This window comes from Halictus rubicundus, chromosome 11 (assembly GCF_050948215.1).
Source record: "Halictus rubicundus isolate RS-2024b chromosome 11, iyHalRubi1_principal, whole genome shotgun sequence".
Taxonomy (NCBI): domain Eukaryota; kingdom Metazoa; phylum Arthropoda; class Insecta; order Hymenoptera; family Halictidae; genus Halictus; species Halictus rubicundus.
The window spans coordinates 461878-483988 of NC_135159.1; the positions used below are offsets into that span (position 1 = coordinate 461878).

The 22111-nt window shown below is 45.0% G+C and overlaps 1 protein-coding gene and 1 long non-coding RNA gene across 2 annotated transcripts; both read right to left on the bottom strand.

Moving 5' to 3' along the window:
• Positions 1-15936: 15936 nt before the first annotated feature.
• On the bottom strand, positions 15937-16690 carry LOC143358812 (uncharacterized). The gene is made up of 3 exons (XM_076796288.1): positions 16504-16690; positions 16069-16281; positions 15937-15975 (listed from the first exon to the last, which is right to left on the bottom strand). Exons 1-2 carry the CDS (start codon positions 16688-16690, stop codon positions 16085-16087), a joined length of 384 nt encoding a protein of 127 aa, XP_076652403.1. The 3' UTR covers positions 15937-15975; positions 16069-16084.
• A 326-nt stretch (positions 16691-17016) lies between these two features.
• Positions 17017-18467, bottom strand: LOC143358983 (uncharacterized). The gene is made up of 3 exons (XR_013083049.1): positions 18211-18467; positions 18046-18121; positions 17017-17207 (listed from the first exon to the last, which is right to left on the bottom strand). It is a non-coding gene; the product is annotated as an uncharacterized LOC143358983 (long non-coding RNA).
• Positions 18468-22111: the final 3644 nt, after the last annotated feature.

Sequence of the window (22111 nt, forward strand, 5' to 3'; positions counted from 1 at the left end):
TCACTTGTTTTTTTACAATGAATCTTTCTCTAGATACCATATTCCAACTTCTGGAGGTACATCCTTTCCAGAAAGAATGTAACATCTCCAGTGGAGGGCACATCCTCTTGTGAGAATAGTGACTGCCTCACCTAAGTCGGTCTTAAATAGGGTAGGTAGAGGAAGAGTCATTGCTACAAGCGAGCAATTCTTTCTTAGTCTTCTACGACGAAACGTCCGCTTCTTGGCAAAGGCGAATCAGCGAATTCTCTTTTCCTTGGAAGTTTCCTCGTGTTATTCCTTCGTTGTTCTTTGCCATCATCCTGTAGCGCAGATCCGTATCATTTTTGAAATCCTGCAACTCCTATAACATAAAAAGAGAAACATTCTCATTTAAAAATTTGTTTTGTTACACGTACAATTGAAATTTTACTATAGCTCATAAGTCATAACTAACCTGGCGCCTGGTGCTCGCTTTCCACGCTGCTGTCTCGTTGTGTGCTTTTCCCTTTTCCGGTGGTTCCTCGATGGTTGTCATCTCATTTGCCCTTTTTCAAACTGGATTTTAGTAGCACTCTTCTTTCGAAGTTTTTGTCCGACAGCCTGTTGCATTTTGGTGAATTTGCCATGGTTGCATAAGAAAACAGTCTCTCTACTGACGCTGACGACAGCAGTGGCGTGTTGTACTTGAGGAATATTTTCTTAATTGCTGGATATTTTTCTAGAATCGTCCAGTCCCTTGTCGTTTCCTCCAGGAAGTGTAGTATCTGTAAAACAAAATTTTTTTAATTAACATCATATATACTGCATGTGCTGCATTAAGTTGAAAAAATGTATTTACCAAGTAGGCAACACTTTACTAACCTGCAATGATGCTTTGGACGTATAGTCCACAACTTGGTGTGCTGGATTATCGCCAAAATCGAAAAAGTTCTCGTGAGCTGAAGTTGTTTGGGACGTCGATGGTGTCGTCGGCACGCCTTCGATTGGCGGGTTGCTGCTGTTCTTCAGCTCTTGAATAACTTTGTTTCGGAACAAATTCATAAATTCATCTCGGCGGTCTTCCTCTGTGCAGGGGGACCACCGGTTTTTGAAATGTGGATGCGATATTGCCGCAAGTCCAACATTTTCTGCTTCCTCCGTGACGAGTTCGAAGTGGTCTTTGAATCTCGTTTCCAGGCTAAGGAGAAGTTGGACACTTAACGATCCAAAAAATGTCCATCTCTTCTCCGTTAGAATTTGCAGTTTTCTTCTGAGGGAGAGAAGACAGGGCAGCAACGTTCCATAGAAAATGTCTCTCTCCCCCTGCAATATATCAATTGCTTCGGCGATTGGTGATGTGCACTTGACGTGTTCTTCGATATAAATTAAATCACTCTCTCTTAGAATGTTTCGTACGCCAAGGACTCTCCCTATATCTGTAAGCTTGTCCTTGTTCTCTGACAACTGCTTCAGAGAATCGTATAGGGAGTTCCATCTGGTTTCTCCAGGTCTCTTCAAAGCGTGGCCAATTATAGACTGGATTTCTTCCGCGGATTTCGGACGCATAGCCGCTTTCCATAAAATGTTACATTTTTGCATCACCTCCGTGTGTACCGCCGATAGCAGCTCGTCCGCTCGGATTGCATTCACCATGTCCGTGGTGACACATAGGCTCAACGTGTGTGCAGCACATCTGATGTGGCGGGGCAATATATGGTTCATGAAGAACCTGTTTACCACTTCGTCCTCTTCTTGATCTTCTTCTTGATCTTCTTCCTCTTCTTCTTCCTCTTCTTGCAGTAGCGATGATTCCACTGTGATGGCTTCATCTTCATCCTCGATTCGGATCACTGATTGTTTAACGCCAAAGCGCTTGAACGCTTTGGCAAAGTTCGCCGCGTTGTCGGTTACGGTCGCGACGATTTTGTCACTGGTGAGCCCGAATTCGGCGTGAATTGTGCTCAACATGTCCGTGATTCGATCGAAGGAATGCACACCCGCGAAGCGTCGACAGGCAAGCGCCGCTGATTTCCTCTCATAGTTGGAGGAAATCCAATGCGCTGTCACGCCGAAGAAACTTCTTCTCCGTGCAGACCAGATATCTGCTGTGGTACATACAAATGGCACTGTCTTAAAACCTTCCGCAATTTTTTTATTATTGTCCACAAACATTGTCCCCATCACTCGTCCCACTGTGCGCCGACTTATGTTTGTTACAGCACCCGGCACTCCCAAGTTTTTAAAAATACGGTGAAAATAAACATCTTCCACCGATCTCAGGGGAATCATGGCGTTTATGACGTATCGTGTTACGTCCACCTCGAATTGTTTTCGGCTGGTCCTCTTCTCTCGTTGGTCCTCTTCGGCAGGGGTTGTCGGCATAATAGAATCCTAGTCCTGGTCCCGATCCTGGTCCTGATCCTGGTCCTGGTCCTGGTCCTGTCCGTTGGTGTTCCTTCCTCTTCGTGCTGCTGCACTATATTCCTCGAATTCAACGGGATGCTTCCGCTTCAAATGCGAGCGGAAGTTTGAGGAAGACGTCAATTGTCCTTTAATCTCCCTCACCGTTGGAAGGCAAACTTGACACACGCCAACAACATTTTTGTCTTGGCATGTGGCAATTTGGAAGTACTTCCCATTCAAAATGGTTGGCACTTGGTTGCTTGTCGAACCGGATGGTTCGATGGTTGTTACAGCAACTCTTTCTGGATCCATAGCGATCGTTACGTATGAAAACGCGATTGATATAAAACTGATTCGTTTACGGTGCGTGTTCAACAGCGCGACGAAGACTGGCTGAACGAACGTTCAGCCCTCTTTTATATGCTTCTTGTTCATACATTGTCTTTTGCCTATGACAGAATCGGCAGATCTCCAAAGGACGCTTTCGGCACCCTTGGTACTTGCCACCTTACGAAGGAATCGGCAGATGACCAACGGACGCTTTCGGCAGGCGATCCTTTGGTCGACAACTATGTCAGATCGCCGCGCTAGCTGTTCATGGGCTAAAAGATCAAAGTCCTCAATGCCCTCATAACGATTTTTAACGAATTTATAATGCTTTTTAAATGTCAATTGCATGGAGAATCGAGCAATATTGGCAATTTATGCTTGTATGTTTTTAATCAGAACAATATTGTTAAGACGAACGAGTTGTAGAGCTTGTTCCGATCGAAATGAGTCCAAACACGACATCATTTGGACTGTCTTTAATGAGACTGTAATTTTTATCGTAAAATTAGGTATCAGTGAAACTTGTTCGATTACACTCGAATTGGACCTCATTTTCATCAGGAAAATCCCCTCCATTCGCTCGTCACAATTTGATGAGGATATATTGAAAAATCTAAAAGTTTAAACTTTCATTAGTGCGCGATTCTCCATCCGCTTACATTGTATGTCGTCTGTTGTCGCTGGGTCTTTGATGCTCGGCGCTCGGCAAAAGTTATTCGAAGATTTATTCGAAGCCTTCGAATAAAAGATACAGATAAAAGATGAAAAAATTATTCGTAGTTCGAATAAATCCGCTTCGAATAAAAAAAATTATTTTTATTCGTCGGATAAATTCTCGTCGGATAAAAGTATTTATCCGATACTCGTCGGATAAAGATACTTTTTTTATTCGAACCTTCGAATAACGAATAAAGATAAAGTATCTTTTATTCGTTATTCGAAATTTTTATTTAGATAAATATTTTGCCCAACTCTGCCTTAAAATAGTGTCTAGTGTACGACATAGCAATGTAAACAGAAGACATGATTCTTTTGCCATGACATATTGATTCTTTTCCTTATTCTTTTTTTTTTTAATCTGTATTATATAAATTCGCAATTTCAGAGAAACAGTATTTTTCATGCATTGATCATAGAATGTATGTACCGAATATGTGCCGTTTTGTTATGTAAGTAAAAACTCCAATACTGCTTTGATTGAAGCAAAAATGTAGTGTGCCATATATGCTTAGCAATTAATTATATGCTTAGCATAATTCACGAAATTAGTACAATTGAATACAAATAAAGATGCCTTAAATTTCCTTGGAGACTCTCGTGCCAATGAGAGAGCATTTTCGTAAATTATAAACCCAGTCTATTAAATGTTCTATCTGCGCGTCACCTTAGTACTGTTTTAACTGTGGTAAAGCAGGACTCTGCCACTCACTTCTTGGATCTTGTATGTCTGAGAAAATGTCCAACGTCGCCACCTTCACAGACTTCCTTTGCGATTCCTTGGAAGTGCGACAAAATTACCTTCCCCTTTGGACGAGTGGTTAATTAAATTTCTTCACCTCTTTTTTCTCCCTCGGGCAGGTTCGCCATTAACGTCGGACTGGTTAAATTTCCTGCATTTGTTTGTTCAATCCATATATTTAACGTGAGTTATAAATATTAATATTAACCGCAGCTTTCGTTTTGATATTCGTGTCCAAACACGTTTTACTGGATTATTATTACTTCTCAGCAATTCGCAAATTGAAATCTACCTAGCCATATTCTTACTTACTCTGCTGTCTGCAAATCGCCAGACAGCTGTGTTTTAAGAAATGGTAATATTAATAAGCATTATTTATTCAGTTTCATAGCTCAGAATCGGACTTGGTTTTATAATAGGGTCATTTCATGCCAAGTCGATCACTTTTTGACGTCATATCATCGGCTATTTTGTTCTAAATGAAATATGTAGTAGTACATGTGAAATATGGGGACGGGGGAGGGGGGGGTTAAAGTTATCGTTTTGCCGGTTTAGAATTTGTTTAAGAATATACAAGCCTTTTTTCGTGAGAAAATTCCTCCCTGGGCGAAGCCGGGGTTATGCAGGACTACCCCCGGCGAGTGTCCTCGGAGACTACCCACTAAAAACTCACGCCCACTTAAGCTAAAGAGGAGGTGCCTGGATCATGCGAGTACTCAACAGGACACCTCCCAGCTATCATACTACCCGGGGGAGGGGGTTAGCCTCCCCCACTGCCTACTCTATAAGACCCTGGGCGGAGGAACCCGCCCGGTGTCCCCATCCCTGGAGCCTTCGAATTGGGCTTCCTGAGCCCCAGCTCGGTCCACCCACAGCTCCCGGTGTCCTCGTGCCTTGCCAGCAGCGGGTGTCCTGAACGGACCCGCCCCGGTGAAGGCAAGAACACCGCGCCACCGGTAAAGGGTCGTCGTTCCCGTCCCACCCTCCCCTTATAGGGAAGCGACGGACCAACACCCGCCCACACCGAGTGTCGACCCTATCCGGGGAGAGCTATGCTCCCCCCCCCCCCCTCCCGGGCTTTGAATAGGAATCTGTACATTTTTTTACTTCTCATGTCCTATTTGCGATAAGTGTAATATGTAAAAAGGAAACTATGTATTAAATAGTTATAAATACGAGGTGAAGAGAGATGTGTAGAGATTATTGAGAGAAGGTGTAGAGATTACTTTATTATTAGCAATCCGATTGAAAATGTTTTTAAGAGATATAGCCTGGTTTCAAGAGAGGTCGTTTTTACGTCCGAAATAAGATATCTTAAAGACATCTTTTTCGAGACGTCTTAAAGACATCTTTTTCGAGACGTCTTACAGACATCTTTATCGGGACTAAATAACTTGAATGTCTTGGAGATGTTATGATAGTGGCTGTTTTACTGTACAATGAGTAACATACTGTTTCTCAATTTTACTTGCAATGACAAAAAAAAAATAAATTTCGTTTATTACATGGATTAGGTACATAGTACACAATACAATTGCATGTACTGTAACGTGGATCTCAACTCGCCGCGTGGGAAGGCGGGAGCGGGGTCCACTCCGGGAATTTATGGGCTCAGAGGCCGGGCCGCGTACGGCCGTGAATACGCGGTCCTCCCGGTACTAACGGATTCCCGAAGGTTCTCGGAAATCGAAAAGAGCCTGCTGCTCGGGCGCCAGGCACCGGAAGGGTGCCACGCGAAACGCGGACGAGTGTGTCCTTCGTGATTCGCCGGTGATTTGCAACCGTCCGATTCAACGTAATACGCGTCGCACCGACTTTCCCGAAACCGCGGAACGTAACTTTATCTGCGCGAGTCCTTCGCTACTACCGTGCCTCTCTCCGTTATCGGAAAAAAGAAATCCTTTTCGAGAGAGAGGTCCCTGTTCGGGCGCCAATTTGTAATGTGGTTCTCCGCTCCCCACGCGGGAAGGCGGGAGCGGGGTCCACTCCGGGAATTTATGGGCACAGAGGCCGGGCCTCGTACGGCCGTGAGTACGCGGTCCTCCCGGTACTAACGGATTCTCGAAGGTTCGCACAAACCGAAAAAAGCCTGCTGCTCGGGAGCCAGGCACTGGAAGGGTGCCACGCGAAACGCGGACGAAGTCCGCCCTTAGCCGAAGCTGGGGGCGGGAGGTGAACCTTCGGGAACCGCAAGAATGTCGAGAGGCGCGAAAAGGGTCGGGGGTTCGGACACGGAAGGGAGCGAGGACAGCCCTCACGGCAGGGCGGATCGCGCAGGTGAAAAGATCGAAGCCGAGTTGGGCTTTACAATTTTATTAGGACCTTGAATAAGTTCTCGCTGTTTCTTTTACAAAATAAAAGCTTTATTTAAATTATAAGGAACAAAAACATTTCATTCAAAGTATTGCCCATCACTAGCGACGGCTTTCTCCCATCTTTCTGGCAGTATATGAATTCCGCGTCGGGAAAACGACGTCTTTTGAGGCTATCCAAGAATCGATCCATTTTTTAGCTTCTTCATAAGAATGAAAGCGCTGGTCAGCTAGGCCATGTGCCATCGAACGGAATAGGTGAAAATCAGAAGGGGCTATGTCAGGTGAATACGGCGGGTGGGGTAGAACTTCCCATTGAAGCGTTTCCAGGTAGGTTTTCACTGGTTTTGCAACATGAGGCCGAGCGTTTTCATGTAGCAAAATCACTTTGTCGTGTCTCTGCTCGTATAGCGGCCGTTTTTCTTTTAAGGCTCGACTTAAACGCATCAATTGAAGTCGATAGCGCTCCCCCGTGATAGTCTCATTCGGTTTGAGCAGCTCATAATAAATTACACCCTGCTGATCCCACCAAATACAGAGAAGAAGCTTCGAACCATGGATATTTGGTTTTGCAGACGATGTTGATGCATGGCCGGGCTTACCCCACGATTTTCTACGCTTTGGATTATCGTAGTGTATCCACTTTTCATCGCCAGTCACGATGCGGTGCAAAAAACCTTTTCTTTTCTGCCGTTGAAGCAGTAGTTCACACGTGAGAAAACGCCGTTCGACGTCTCTCGGCTTCAATTCATACGGTACCCAATGTCCTTGCTTCTGGATCATTTCTAAAACTTTTAAACATTTTGAAACAGTTGACTCATCTACTTGTAATGTTTTTCCAAGTTCTGCTAGCGTCTGACATCGGTCTTGATCGAGTAATTCCTCCAACTTTTCGTCTTCAAATTTTTTCGGTGCGCCAGAACGTTCTTTATCCTCAAGTTCAAAATCATTATGTTTGAAGCGTCGAAACCAGTCTCTGCATGTCGTATCCGACAAAGCATTGTAACCGTAAGTCTCAACAAGAATTCTATGTGCTTCAGCTGCAGATTTCTTTTGAATAAAGTAGTGCAATAAAATTCCCCGCAAATACACTTTATTTGGCACAAAAGTAGACATTTTCAGAACTAAGAAAAAATGACTTTGTTTACACTAAAGTGAACTACCATACACTGAAATTTAAGGTTAGATACACTACTGCCTTGCATGTGTGTTACCATTCGAAATTCCACGAACGGGGTACTGTTACTGACATCTTTGAAGAAACAGCGAGAACTTATTCAAGGTCCTAATATTATTGTCAGGTCTTACAATGCCGTGGCCACGTGGCCGCACCCGAGAGCCCGCGCTCTTTGTACAAAGTTTGCGAGAAGATGGAGGGTTGGCAACGCGCAGTTGTCGGTCGGTAAAATACGCCACGGGGGTGCGGTAGATCGGCACGAGAATTGCCCCTCGCCGAAGCGAGAGGTTCGCGGCACGCAGGTGGTCGGCGCGATTACGGTATAACTGTCGCGGCGCGGTTTCGGTTCCGACGGACGGCGAACGCTCGGCGGAAACTTCACGATGGGCTACGCGACGGCTCGATAGGAATAACGCGAGAAGTAACGTAACGGACGGACGATTGCAAACGTTAACGGCGGCAGCTCCTCCGAGGAAGACTTCCGTGCGATATTTTTCCGGGAACCCTGTGCCGCGGCTCAAAGTACCGATGGATTCGGTACGAGCGAAATGTCCGAGGCGAGAAGCGCCTCGGCACGCGAAAACGCGGGGAACGAGACGCGATATTATGCGCCCGACGGGCGATCCGCGAGCTCGCGTTGCCGCGAGGGCACGGAATCGTCACCGGCCGACCTCGTCGGTTCCCCGAGAGGGCCTGGCGAACCAACTCGCGAAAAACGAACGAATAAGGTCACTTTGGGGACTCACCGTTCCTCTCGATATTTTTCTCGCCTCTGATCGCGGTACTGTCCGTCTCGCACGGGATGGTCTCCGGCTTCCGACGCTCGACTCGGGACGGAATCGAGGTCCTGGGATCGCTGCAGCCCGGTAAGAAGGTGTCCGCACTTCGCGATTACTTTAACGGTATTAGCGGCGCGGTATCGCACGTTAAACAACGGTCTGCGCTGGTTCGGTACTTTTACGGGTGGCGATTCGGTACGGAAGTCACCGCGACAGTAATTCGTCCCGGTCCGTTCGCGTTACGGCAGGGTCCTCGTATCCCTACTCCGTGCCCTAGTCCGGCTTTCCTCTAATTGGGCGCGCGACTCGCGCGAAACTCGTAACACGCAGGACCGTGCCTACGTCGGGTCCTTGGGCCCCAGACCTTACGCGAAAATCGTCCCAAAATTGGAACACGGGGCAGATCTGCGATCTCCCCTGGTATGGGGGGGGGGCGCCTATACCACCCTCGCCGAGGCCCCCTTTGCAAGTGGCTAGGTGAGGCGGCGGCAGGACCGCGAAATATGTTGTCGGCTGGTCGACAGGGACCTTCGTCCCGCTTCGTCACCTCCGGGTTGTCTGGCCCGTGTGTGGCGTCGCCCATTCCTCGAAATTACCGGTGCACCGGATTTTCTTGTTGGCCATGGTTTGGCGTAGGTGGTCCCGCGAAGCGCTGTGCTCTTTCCTCAGGTCGGCTGGATGCAGGGGTGCTGTTCGCCTGCCTGAAACTTGCCGGGCTCGGCGCGCGCGAAAGGTGTAAAGATACGAGATTCCCGTCGATTCGGGAGTTCCTCGGGGAGCGCCTCCTAACCTATCGAGCCGTTGTTCTATTCGCGATAGCGTTGTTTTCGGGCAGTCCGGTCCCTTTGCTCGGTTGTCTTGAGCGTCAAAGGGGCGATGCAATTTGTGCAACGTCACAGTACACAGTGATATTTACAGTATAATATATGTAGGGATTTGGCATCAGGCTGGTCGAAAACGGCTCCGTCCCCTACATATATATATTTATAACAACATAGTGATAAATATAACATAAGACTATATATATATATATATATATATATATACCCAGTTAGTCAAATGCTCTTTCAAGCAAATTTAGTGGAATGTGTGCTCCACACATTGCGAGCCAAAGACTTATGCATTTGGTACCAATCCCTGCTTGAAGCAGAATTTGGTCCTCATTTGGTATGATTTTGTCACCAAGATTTGTCGACGAATTCCTAGTAAAATGCGGAAACAGATGGATTGCAAACTCAATGCAAAGTCTCCAGGTAAAATTCCATGCGAAATTGGAGCCAAACTTTGGCTTCGATCAGCCTTCGTTATAGAGGGCAGGTCCGTCGCACTAAGAACGGACGTAACCTTGTTCTAACAGTAAATATTGGGAAAAATTGAAGTAAATCTTCCTGTAGGGTGGAAAAAGGTATTGAAAAGTGCTGTTTATCAAGAAGTACCCACTACACCGGAAAATATGAAACAACGGATAATTGCAGCATGTGCTAGAATAAGTTCAGAAACGATACGACATGCACGTGATACAGGGATACGACGATTGCAAGTTTGCATTGACGCAAACAGTCATCAATTCGAGCATCTCCCGTAATGTAATAAAGTTTATTTTACTACCATATTTGACCTTGCATGACCTTCAATGATAACTCGCTGTATTCATCTCAACACTGGCTATCACATCGTGATAAAAAAAAAACATAGCATTCCATTTAAAAAAATAGAGTTGATCTTGAAATCTCCTCTATGCCCTCACCAACGCAGAAAATGTTTGTGTCACAATATGTCCCCCTCTATACCGTGTAAGTTTTCTATATAACATTTTATAACATTTATTCAAACTGCACATAGTTATTGCCCCACCCTGTATACCCCAATTACCCTTCACCATCCCCCCTCTATTCTCATCTTTATCACCATCACTCCATCCCTCTCTCCCACTTCTCCCCTCTCCGTCTCAATCTCCTTCCTTATTTCCATTAACATTCCTCCCTTGCCCTCCCCATCTTTTCCTCTCTCCTTGCCCACTCTGCTTCCCAGACGTACCCTCTTGGCAGCCTGCTCCTTACCTGTTCCCATCCTCTCTCCTCTATCCACGTCTCCATCAGCATTATCACATCCCACTCCTTCCCAGAAATCCTCATCCTTGTTCCTCAATCCCGCCACATTCCAAAAAGCCACCTTTCAATCCCTATCCCTCTTCTTTCCTCCCGCCTTCCCTCCCTCCCCTTTACCTCCCTTACCCGTTTCCCTGCTCAGCTCAACTTTCCCCTATTTCGTCCCAACGTTTCATCTTTCCATTCACCCACATTTTCATATATCCCACCTGCATATTCCTTACTTTCATCCTCTCCTTCTCCGCCTTCCTTTCAATTTTCTACCTTGCTCTCCTCTCTTCCTTCGTTAAGTCATCATCTAATCTTTCCTTTCTCCCTGTTAATTTGCTCCTCTCCCCATCACTTTCCTTTTCTGTTCCCTGTCCACCATCTTCACCAGTACCAATCCCCTCCCGTCCTTTCCTACTCCGCCTATCTTTTTTATCTCCTTAATTCCCTCGTCCTTCAGTCCCATCACTTCCCACAACCTCTGCACCCCATTTTCAATGTCCTTACCATCCGTGTGTATCCCTCTTATTATCACATTGTTTCTGCTCTGCTCCCTCTCCTTCCTATCCTGTTTGACCTCTATCCTCCTTATTCTCCTTCTATTCTCTTCTAATTCTTCCTTTCTCATCCTACCTTCTACACCTTCTCTCCCCTTTTCCCATCCTTCCATCTCTGCCTTCTCCACCTTTCCTTCTAGTCTTTCCATTCTCTTCTTTAACCTTTCCTTCCTTTCCATTTCTTCCCTTCTTTCCTCTTCCTTCTTCTCTCTCCTTTCTTATCTCCTCCCTCCCTCTCTCTCTCCATCTCCTCCTTCATTTCCCTCATCCCTTCTTTTATTTCCCTCAACTCCATCATCAACTCCCTTATCGCGTTCTCCCAACCTTTACTTAACCCTTCCGACTCTTTCCGTTCGTCCTTCGCCGACCTCTTCGTCTTCACACTCCTTTTAAAAATTCCCCTTTATCATTCTCCCTTGTCGTCCCCCACCTCCCTCAGATCCCAGCCCCTTTTCTTCCATATATTATCTAGGCTGCTCCCACTCGTCTCCCTAGCTTTTCCGCATTCGACGGCCTTCCCACTTTACCTCTCTCTACCTTCCCTCCTTCCATTCCCTCTTCCCCTTTGTTACTCATTTCTTATCATCTTCCTCTCACTTTACTCCTTTTCAAATTTCCCGCTTTCCTACCTGTCTCTATCGCCACCAGATTGCGCCACCTACCAAGACGATGTAGGGATATTGGCGCTGCCGCGCCATTCCCCTAGGCACACGCCTAGAGAATATGCTCCGACGAGGTTGGCACTCTCAACCTCGGGCAATGCAGGCGAGAGAACCGCCGATGTACTCTCTCGCTGCCTGACTCTCGATCGAGACAGACGTCTCGATACTACGCTCTCGAAGTGAAGTCGAATAAAGTTGTTTTGTTGTGTAGCGTGGCCAGTTGACCACGCGAACATAGCTAGATATATATATAGCATCGATTAATGGCGCGGAGAGGGAAATTTAAATATAAGATGTAATCGCGTATTTCATACATACGTATTTTATTTGGGCGCGATAGTTTAGAGTAGGTAAAGAAAGACCGGGAGAGTTCCATAGAGATCCTTGACGAAATTCGAGTCGGCGAGACTAATTGCGGAATTTAGAGAAAGTCACGCAGCCTCTTAGAGTAGCTTCTCCAATTCTACATAAATTAGGGATAGTCGAAGTCCGGAATCAGTTAAGGACAAGAGGTCATAAATTCCGAGTCAAGGACCTCTTGGAACTCCCTCGGACCTCTCTCTCGTTCGGTCCCACATGGCCCCACGTCCCTTGTTTTGGCGGGGCTTCACCCTCACGCGTACCCCACTCCCGTGCGTGCGCTATTAAGATCCATCCACTGCCAATCACCATCAAGCAGCAACCGGAAGACGAGTGATCCGACGAATCAACGCCTAGCCAGAAGATCCCAATTTTCCTATTGGCTAAGGAAGCGAGAAGGAAGAAGCTAAAAAAGGGATTCGAAGCTCCAGGACGACAGAATTCATTGTAGAACTGAGGGAGTCACATCCCAACGAACCACAAATAAAATCTACAACAGTTTTTCGCCTTTAACTCTGTGAAGAAAGTTTATTTCTTAATTTCCACGAGCAGAGCGCTTCAGCGCTCCACGGGCACTCGAACCCACTACCAAAATCCCTATTCCACCACACTGCGACGCAACATAGCTAAATTTTGGTGACAGCGGTGGGATTTATTAAAAAATTTTGGAAAATCAACTGGACCATACATTTGATGCCGGCTTGTGGAAGGCTCTGGAAAGGTGCAATCTCTCTCTCCTGGGTTTTCGTACGGTTTCCCCAGGAGCTTGGGTAAATACCGGAGAGCGAGTGACGTCAGCGGCCGTACAAGACACCCTGCCTGTCACGTGCACCCTTGAGGAATTCAAATCATCGAGAGGATCCAACGATAAGGAGAATCCAGCCGGGAGAATTCAACGACGGGGAACCGGAAAGGAGAATCCAGCCGGGAGAATTCGACGACGGGGAACCGGAAAGGAGAATCCAGCCGGGAGAATTCAACGGCGGGGATCCAGGAAGGAGAATCGAGCAACAGCTGGATAAGGAGACATCGCAAGGCCAGGAAAGCGTGATTGGTGGTGGATCATATTGGTGTAACCCGGGCAGCGCATCCCTCGTAAGTCTAGAACATAAATTTTATTATTTTCGTCACGCGTAGAATGTCACGTAGCTTTAAAATGTCGCGTAAGGGTAGGAAAGCGCGTAGGATTAACTTGAATAGTAGTGGTAATTCCTTTATTGTTGACGATATAACGTTTGTGTCACCTTCAATAGAAACTACGGTTGCCCTCCCTCAAGCAAGCTCTTTGCCATCTCATAATACTGTTCCAATACAGAGTACCCCGACTAATTCTTCTATCTTTTATGATACAAAACCGCTTCCTCTAATGGTCCCGCAGCCATCGAAATAAGTCCTGTTAATGTATCTGAGCGTTCTTTTCTGCCACTGAAACTTGCTATCGACCTTATACCTCAGTTTGATGGACAATCTTGTTCGGTGACGAAATTTATAGGGCAATGCAAATTAGCCAATGATAGAATCAAACCCGCCGATAAGGATAATCTTCTTGCTCTGATTAGGAATAAAATCGTGGGGCATGCTGACTTCTTAATTTCGGGCCACCGCGAAGTTAATAGTTTTGATGAGCTAATAAAAATCTTGAAGGAGTCATTCGCGCGATTTTTCAAGGTAGATTCGATTCATAACGAACTGAGAAACATACGGCAAGTAGATAATGAGAGAGTTGATGTTTATGGGGCCCGAGTTAGCGAAATTCTAAGTAGGGGAATTGAAGCGGCAAAAGAGAAATATACTGCGGAAGAATTTATAGGCGCGAAGGTTGTCCTCAGTCAAGCCGCGGTAACGGGTTTCACTAAAGGATTAAGCGACCGCGTAGCACGAATGATAATTTTAAAGGATAATTTACAGACTTTAGAATCCGCTATAAAAGTAGCAGTTCAATTAGAAGGTGAAACTTTTGAAGAATATCGACATACCCCTCCGAAACTCACTGCAGGCGACGCTCGATTATACGTGACCAATACGCGACCTGATAGAAGGTGTTTTAGATGCGGCCAACCAGGGCATGACCGTGTTCATTGCACCGATAACCTCCCCAATCACCCCCAGAATTCCCGGGAAATTAGATGCCGTTTATGTAGAAAGACCGGTCATGTAGAGTCCCAGTGTTACGCGAACGTCTCAGGAAATTCTCAGGGAAATAAATTTAACCGACCTTCAACATCCCGGTTTAATGGAAACTCGCAGTCTTTAAACTCGCGAGGGGCACCGCGTCGAAGCGCACCGCGGAACGAAGCCCTTATCGCGCGCGCCGGTCCATCCGAATCTGCTTAAATCTTGACGCCAGTGAGATTGTCCAATCACCCGCTATTACGTTGAATCACCAATCTTTTAATGAAGGAATTGCTTCTTTCCTCGTAGACACAGGCGCTCAGATAAACTTGATTAAACGAAAAGGAGTAGGTATAGGAACGTTGGTTGATCCTGATATTGTATACGATCTGACCGGAATCGGATCCGGAATATTACATACCAACGGACAAATTCGCGTTTTCATTGATAACATCCCAGTGGAGTTCCAGATTGTCGACGACAATTTTCCTGTCAGAGAAACTGGAATTTTAGGGATGCCATTCTTAGTAAAACATGAGGGCACTTTGATTTTTAGGGATAAATTGCCTAGCATCTTGCAACTCAGAGACAAAAGGTACCCCCTTGCCTCTGCCTCCATTGAATTGCCCCCGCGCAATAAAGTTTTAATAACGATCCCTGTAAAACCAGATAGAGAATTCGGCTATATTCGTAGGATAAATGCTGGACCAGGAATTTTCATTGGGGATGTCTTGGCTAAACAAGAAGGAGGATTTACGAAAATCTTCGCTATTAATACTACTCCTGGCCATGTTTCTCTTAAATTACCTCCCGTAGAATTAGAGGATTTTGATATTGCATCCCCATCTCCGCGATCTGCTCGGAAAGGAGACCCTGGTACAGAAAAATCTAGGGCCCATGCTCGAAGAATTGCTGAGCTACTTAAATGTCTCAATTTAAATCATTTAAACGAAGTTGAAAAGGGTAGTATCTTGGAAATTATAAGCGATTTCCCATATCAATTTCACCTCCCTGGAGATAAGTTAGGTAGTACTAATGCTGCTGAGCATACCATAGTAACAACTGATGATAATCCCATTAATACTAAGCAATATAGGTTCCCCCTTACCCATAAAGATGAGATAAACAAGCAGGTGGATAGGTTAATCAAAGACCAAGTAATTCAATCCTCCATTTCTCCATATAACTCGCCGGTCTGGATCGTCCCCAAAAAAACCGATTCTTCTGGTAGAGCTCGTTGGCGCATGGTAATTGATTACCGTAAACTGAATGAGAAAACTATCAGTGATGCGTACCCACTTCCTAACATTACCGACATATTAGATCAACTTGGTGGAGCGAAATACTTTAGTACGTTAGATCTAGCTTCCGGCTTCCATCAAATTCCAATTACCGAAAAGTCTAAAGCAAAGACCGCATTTTCAACCCCCTATGGTCACTATGAGTTTAATAGAATGCCATTTGGGTTAAAAAATGCACCGGCCACATTCCAAAGGATAATGGATTTAGTGTTGTCAGGTCTGCAAGGAGTAGAACTCTTTGTATACATGGATGACATTGTCATTTATGCTGACTCCCTTGAGGAACATCGTCGAAAGTTGCGGAATTTGTTAGCTCGATTACAAAACGCCGGTTTAACTCTTCAGCCGGATAAGTGCTGGTTCCTCCGTAAGGAAATTACTTATTTAGGCCATATCATCACTACTGATGGTGTGAAACCCGACCCGATGAAAATTGAAGCCGTCAAACGATTCCCCGTACCTAAAACTAAGAAAAATATTAAACAGTTTTTGGGCCTTGTAGGGTATTATAGGAGATTCATTCAGGATATGGCGAAAATTGCCAAACCTCTTACTCAACTATTGAAAAAAGATGTTCATCTAGTATGGGACGGTAAAGCCCAAACGGCCTTCGAAACCCTCCGGGATCTTATCTGTGCAGAACCCCTCCTGCAATTCCCAAATTTCTCACAACCCTTCGTAGTTACCACAGACGCTTCCAATTTCGCTGTAGGGGCTGTATTGAGCCAAGGGCCTATAGGGAAAGACCTCCCCATCGCGTATGCATCTAGAACTTTAAATGAAGCAGAATGTAATTATTCTACTATAGAAAAGGAATTGTTAGCAGTTCTATTCGCAGTAGACCATTTTCGACCTTATCTCTACGGTCATCAATTCACCCTGGTAACTGATCATCGCCCGATAGTTTGGTTACACAATGTCAAAGATCCCACATCAAAACTTATGAGATGGCGAATTAAATTGAACGAATATGAGTATAACATTGTGTACAAACCTGGTAAGGTGAACTCCAACGCAGACGCATTGTCCCGAAACCCTGTAGACCTCCAAAATAATTCAATGTTCCAAACAAACTTAATAGATCCTTGTCTGGAGAATTCGGGGGTGGCTCTCGCAGGCGCCGGCGAGGTGTTGCTCACGAACCTCCGGACAAACCCAAATCCTACCTCAGACCAAAGCATAGAATATTACGGAAGCTGGTTGGAAATGAGGTCGAAGACAGTTGCAAAACTTTTGGTAGTAGAGACAGCGATAATGACGACAGTGACGATTATCATACTGCTGACGAAGACGAAACGCCTTCACCTTCAATAAAATTCCATGTAGGAGGGAAGGAACCACCCTCTGATCTGTACGAGGTCGTTGAAAGACACGACAACCGTGAAGAGAGTGTACATATTCGGATTCTGCCTCGGGCATCGTTGGCTTGCGGCGACTCGGGCGTCTGGAAAATCGGCAAGCCGGAAAACCTCCTGACCCCGTTCCAGGCACCGTTAGGCGCAAGGGCGATGCTTTCTCTTTCTATCCCTTCTTTTCGGCGCTCTGGCTGCCCTGAGAATATCGGCAATCCGGAAAACCTCCTGACCCCGTCTCAGGGAGCTATCGCTGGTGGTGTATTGCGTGGTAAAGCGCAGATTCTTCAGGCTGAGGAGCCGGTTATAGGGGCACAATCCGAGATAGGGCCGACCTCATTCAAACCTGAAACACAGATAGAGAATCTATATGACACAACGCAGAAAGCGAATAAAATATTACCTATTAGAGTCACGGACAATATACCCAACCCTCATCCCACTTTCCTCCCGACCTTCAAACATTCTAAGGATTATCTCTACATGCGTAAAGATAACCTTATACATTTCCTCCCTACTGATTGTTCATGTGCTACAGAGACTAGCAAGGATCTCCTGAAACGGGAGAAGTTTCTTATCCATCGAGTAAAAGAGCACAATGTTAATGTTGGAGAAGCCTTAACCATACCCGGGGATAGATTCTATATATTTCACTTATTCATTAAAACTACCTCTGAAGAGATACCTGACTTTCAGAATGTCGTAGCCTCATTGAAGTCCCTCAAATGCTTCATGGATAGGACAAACACAAAAACCCTTAGCATTTCTAGAGTACACAATGGATTAGGAACTATTGGTTGGGATCTCCTCGAACAATCAATAAAATCCATACTTACTGACCCCCAATATATAATAACCATTTGTTCCGGAGAAATAATCATCCCTGAAATATCGGATAGACTAAAAATTATTAAGGAACATCACGATACTACCATCGGTGGTCATCATGGTATGACCAAGGTATACGACAGTATTAGAGAAAATTTTTATTGGCCTAGGATGGGAAAAGAAATCCAAGATTTTGTGAGGACTTGCCCTTCTTGTCAACAGAACAAGGTACTTTCCGCAAAAACTAGACAACCCATGCGCATCACTGATACCCCAAGTAGAGCTTTTGAAAAAATTCAAATGGATATAGTAGGTCCCTTGCCCATTACCAATAAAGGCAATAAATATTTACTTACCCTACAGGATAATCTAACCAAATACTCAGATGCCATTCCGTTAGCAAGCATAGATTCAATAACTGTTGCCACAGCCCTGGCGGAACAATTTATTAGTAGATTTGGATGTCCCAGGACTATTCATACGGATCAGGGACGAAACTTTACGAGTGAAGTTATGAAAACCTTTTGTAAAATCTTCAAGATCCAAAGGATTACTTCTACTGCATTCCATCCACAGTCATTAGGATCTCTCGAACGTGCCCATAGAGTTTTTGTAGAATATTTGAAACACTACTGCACTAAAACAGACTGGGATGATTGGATTAGATTTGGGATGTTTTCATATAACACTTCCGTACATGAAGCTACAGGATTTACCCCACACGAATTAGTTTTTGGTGTTAAGGCTTTAATTCCTTCTGAATTTGCTAAGCAGGAAATCCCTCGGACATTCTTTCATTACTTAAACGAATTGTTTACAAAGATTACCACTACTCAAGCTATGGCAGCAACGAATTTAAATCGAGCAAAGGAAAAAAGTAAACGACTGTACGACAAAAATGTTAATCCTCGTAAATTTAATGTAGGCGATTATGTTTATCTAGCTAAGGAACCAAAAACGTCCAAATTTGATACCGAATGGGCAGGGCCATACCACATAGTTAATGTATATAACGACTTAACAATAGAGATAGAGATAAGTAATAATAAATTTAAAACGGTCCATGCGAATAAGTTGAAACTAGCCTGTATACGATTAGATTAGTAAAGCGACTGAGTATAAAACTGTTGTACAAATAAACTGAATCCACCTTAAACGATTTTAATGTAAATATATACATCAGGAACTCCGAGTGTAGGTACACCTGCGCACACACACATATATAGTTATTCTGAAACAGACTCAAATCATGCGCCGTCTATATAATTAATTAGAATAGAGTAGTATCAAGTAGTATGTAAAAGCTGTTCCCATAGGAAACACCTTTTCGATAAGGGGGAAGGTGTAGCGTGGCCAGTTGACCACGCGAACATAGCTAGATATATATATATAGCATCGATTAATGGCGCGGAGAGGGAAATTTAAATATAAGATGTAATCGCGTATTTCATACATACGTATTTTATTTGGGCGCGATAGTTTAGAGTAGGTAAAGAAAGACCGGGAGAGTTCCATAGAGATCCTTGACGAAATTCGAGTCGACGAGACTAATTGAGGAATTTAGAGAAAGTCACGCAGCCTCTTAGAGTAGCTTCTCCAATTCTACATAAATTAGGGATAGTCGAAGTCCGGAATCAGTTAAGGACAAGAGGTCATAAACTCCGAGTCAAGGACCTCTTGGAACTCCCTCGGACCTCTCGCTCGTTCGGTCCCACATGGCCCCACGTCCCTTGTTTTGGCGGGGCTTCACCCTCATGCGTACCCCACTCCCGTGCGTGCGCTATTAAGATCCATCCACTGCCAATCACCATCAAGCAGCAACCGGAAGACGAGTGATCCGACGAATCAACGCCTAGCCAGAAGATCCCAATTTTCCTATTGGCTAAGGAAGCGAGAAGGAAGAAGCTAAAAAAGGGATTCGAAGCTCCAGGACGACAGAATTCATTGTAGAACTGAGGGAGTCACATCCCAACGAACCACAAATAAAATCTACAACAGTTTTTCGCCTTTAACTCTGTGAAGAAAGTTTATTTCTTAATTTCCACGAGCAGAGCGCTTCAGCGCTCCACGGGCACTCGAACCCACTACCAAAATCCCTATTCCACCACACTGCGACGCAACAGTTGTGTAGGTATGGGGCCTACCATCCAGGTTAAGAACTAGGCACGTGTATGTTGGCAAGAGGAACTTTATTTGTATTGTTGCGTCGCCGTGTGGTGGGATGGGGACTTTTGTTGTGGGTTCGGGTGCCCGTGGAGCGCTGAAGCGCTCTGCTCGTGGAGGTTCACAAATAACTTCGTACACAGAGTAAAATGGCGAAAATAATTGTTAAAGATTTATTTGGAAATTCTTAGAGATGTAACTCCCTCGGTTCTATAATGAGTTCTGTGTCGTCCTGGAGCTTCGAATCCCTTTTTTAGCTTCTTCCTTCTCGCTTCCTTAGCCAATAGGAAAATTGGGATCTTCTGGCTAGGCGTTGATTCGTCGGATCACTCGTCTTCCGGTTGCTGCTTGATGGTGATTGGCAGTGGATGGATCTTAATAGCGCACGCACGGGAGTGGGGTACGCGTGAGGGTGAAGCCCCGCCAAAACAAGGGACGTGGGGCCATGTGGGACCGAACGAGAGAGAGGTCCGAGGGAGTTCCAAGAGGTCCTTGACTCGGAATTTATGACCTCTTGTCCTTAACTGATTCCGGACTTCGACTATCCCTAATTTATGTAGAATTGGAGAAGCTACTCTAAGAGGCTGCGTGACTTTCTCTAAATTCCGCAATTAGTCTCGCCGACTCGAATTTCGTCAAGGATCTCTATGGAACTCTCCCGGTCTTTCTTTACCTACTCTAAACTATCGCGCCCAAATAAAATACGTATGTATGAAATACGCGATTACATCTTATATTTAAATTTCCCTCTCCGCGCCATTAATCGATGCTATATATATATCTAGCTATGTTCGCGTGGTCAACTGGCCACGCTACAGTATCGGCACGTGGCGGCAGACTCAGTGCGACTGGTGCCTAGGGAGGACGCCGAGCGTGTCTCGGGGAAAATCCCTAGATACATAGAGTCGTGCTCCTATTTATTGGCGCCCGCTGCGTCGCCTAGCGGATGCACTAGGGAGTCAACGATACTCCCTACAGTTGCATACACGAGTGAATCCCTAGCGATAAAAGTCTCCCAGCGGTTCTGTGTAGAGGAGGCTGCGTCTGGGTTCCGCATTTATCCGCGGGACCCTTAAACCTACCACGAGCCCTTTGTGGGCTCGGCTTTAAACCCGACTGTTGGTGGGGTACCGCGCCCGCGCATTCGCCGTTTTCCGGCCAACGTCGTGAGCTCTCTCTCTTCTGTTTGAACTCTCTTGCGAGACGCATCGTGGCATCTGCGTTCTCGCTGTTTCCACGTGTTGAGTTTAACAAGTATATATACAGGGTGGCCGACATAACTCTGAACAGCTCATTATCTCGAAAACTATGCCATCGATTTTAAAGTTCTTAGTCTTAAATTGCATGGAACTGAAGGGCCTTTCTGACTACATAAACGTGAAGTGGCCTCCCTTCCCCTTTAACGGGGGAGGGGAGGTACCTTTGTAATTTTAAATGGAACCCCCTATAAAAAGTTACATATTTAGATTCTACCGGAAAAAACAAGTCAATTTTGTCTGAAACATTTTTTTGTCAGATACTTCCATGATGAGATATAACAGTTTGAAGTTTCGAGTTGTAGGTACTTGAAGCGCTCGGAAATAGCGTTATGGAATTATACGCGCTTGAGTCCTTTGCTTATTCATGAAGAAACACAAACAATAATATTTACAATTCTTGAGTTTGACTCACTTATCTATGAAAACGTTTTCAGTTCAGAGCTGTTATTCAAGCAGTAACATTGTGATTATGGCTACTTTTGACACAGAAGTGAATATGTTATTAACGTTAGGTGAATGCCAAAAAAATTATCGGCGTGCAGCAGTGATGTTTTTTGAACGTTATGGGATCAAAAAATGTCATGCAATATTTCATAATTTAGAAAAGCGGCTTAGTAAAGCTGTCACTAATGAAAATAATAGTGCCAGTATTCTTGCTGCAATTACATTAAATCCTCATATTAGTCAACGTACACTTGCACAAACATCACATATTAGTCGTTCATCAATTCAACGAATTTTGAAACGGCAAAAGTATCATCCATATCACATGGTTTTATCACAAGAGCTTTCGATAGCAGATTACGATCACCGCGTAAGATTTTGTGAGTGGCTGCAGGGTGTTGTGGAAAACGACTTTTTGTGCAAACTACTTTTTTCCGATGAGGCCACTTTTATGAATTCAGGGCATGTAAATAGACATAATCTGCATTATTGGGCCGTGGAAAACCCAAATTGGATGCGATGTGTTCTCTTTCAACATCGATGGTCTTTAAATGTT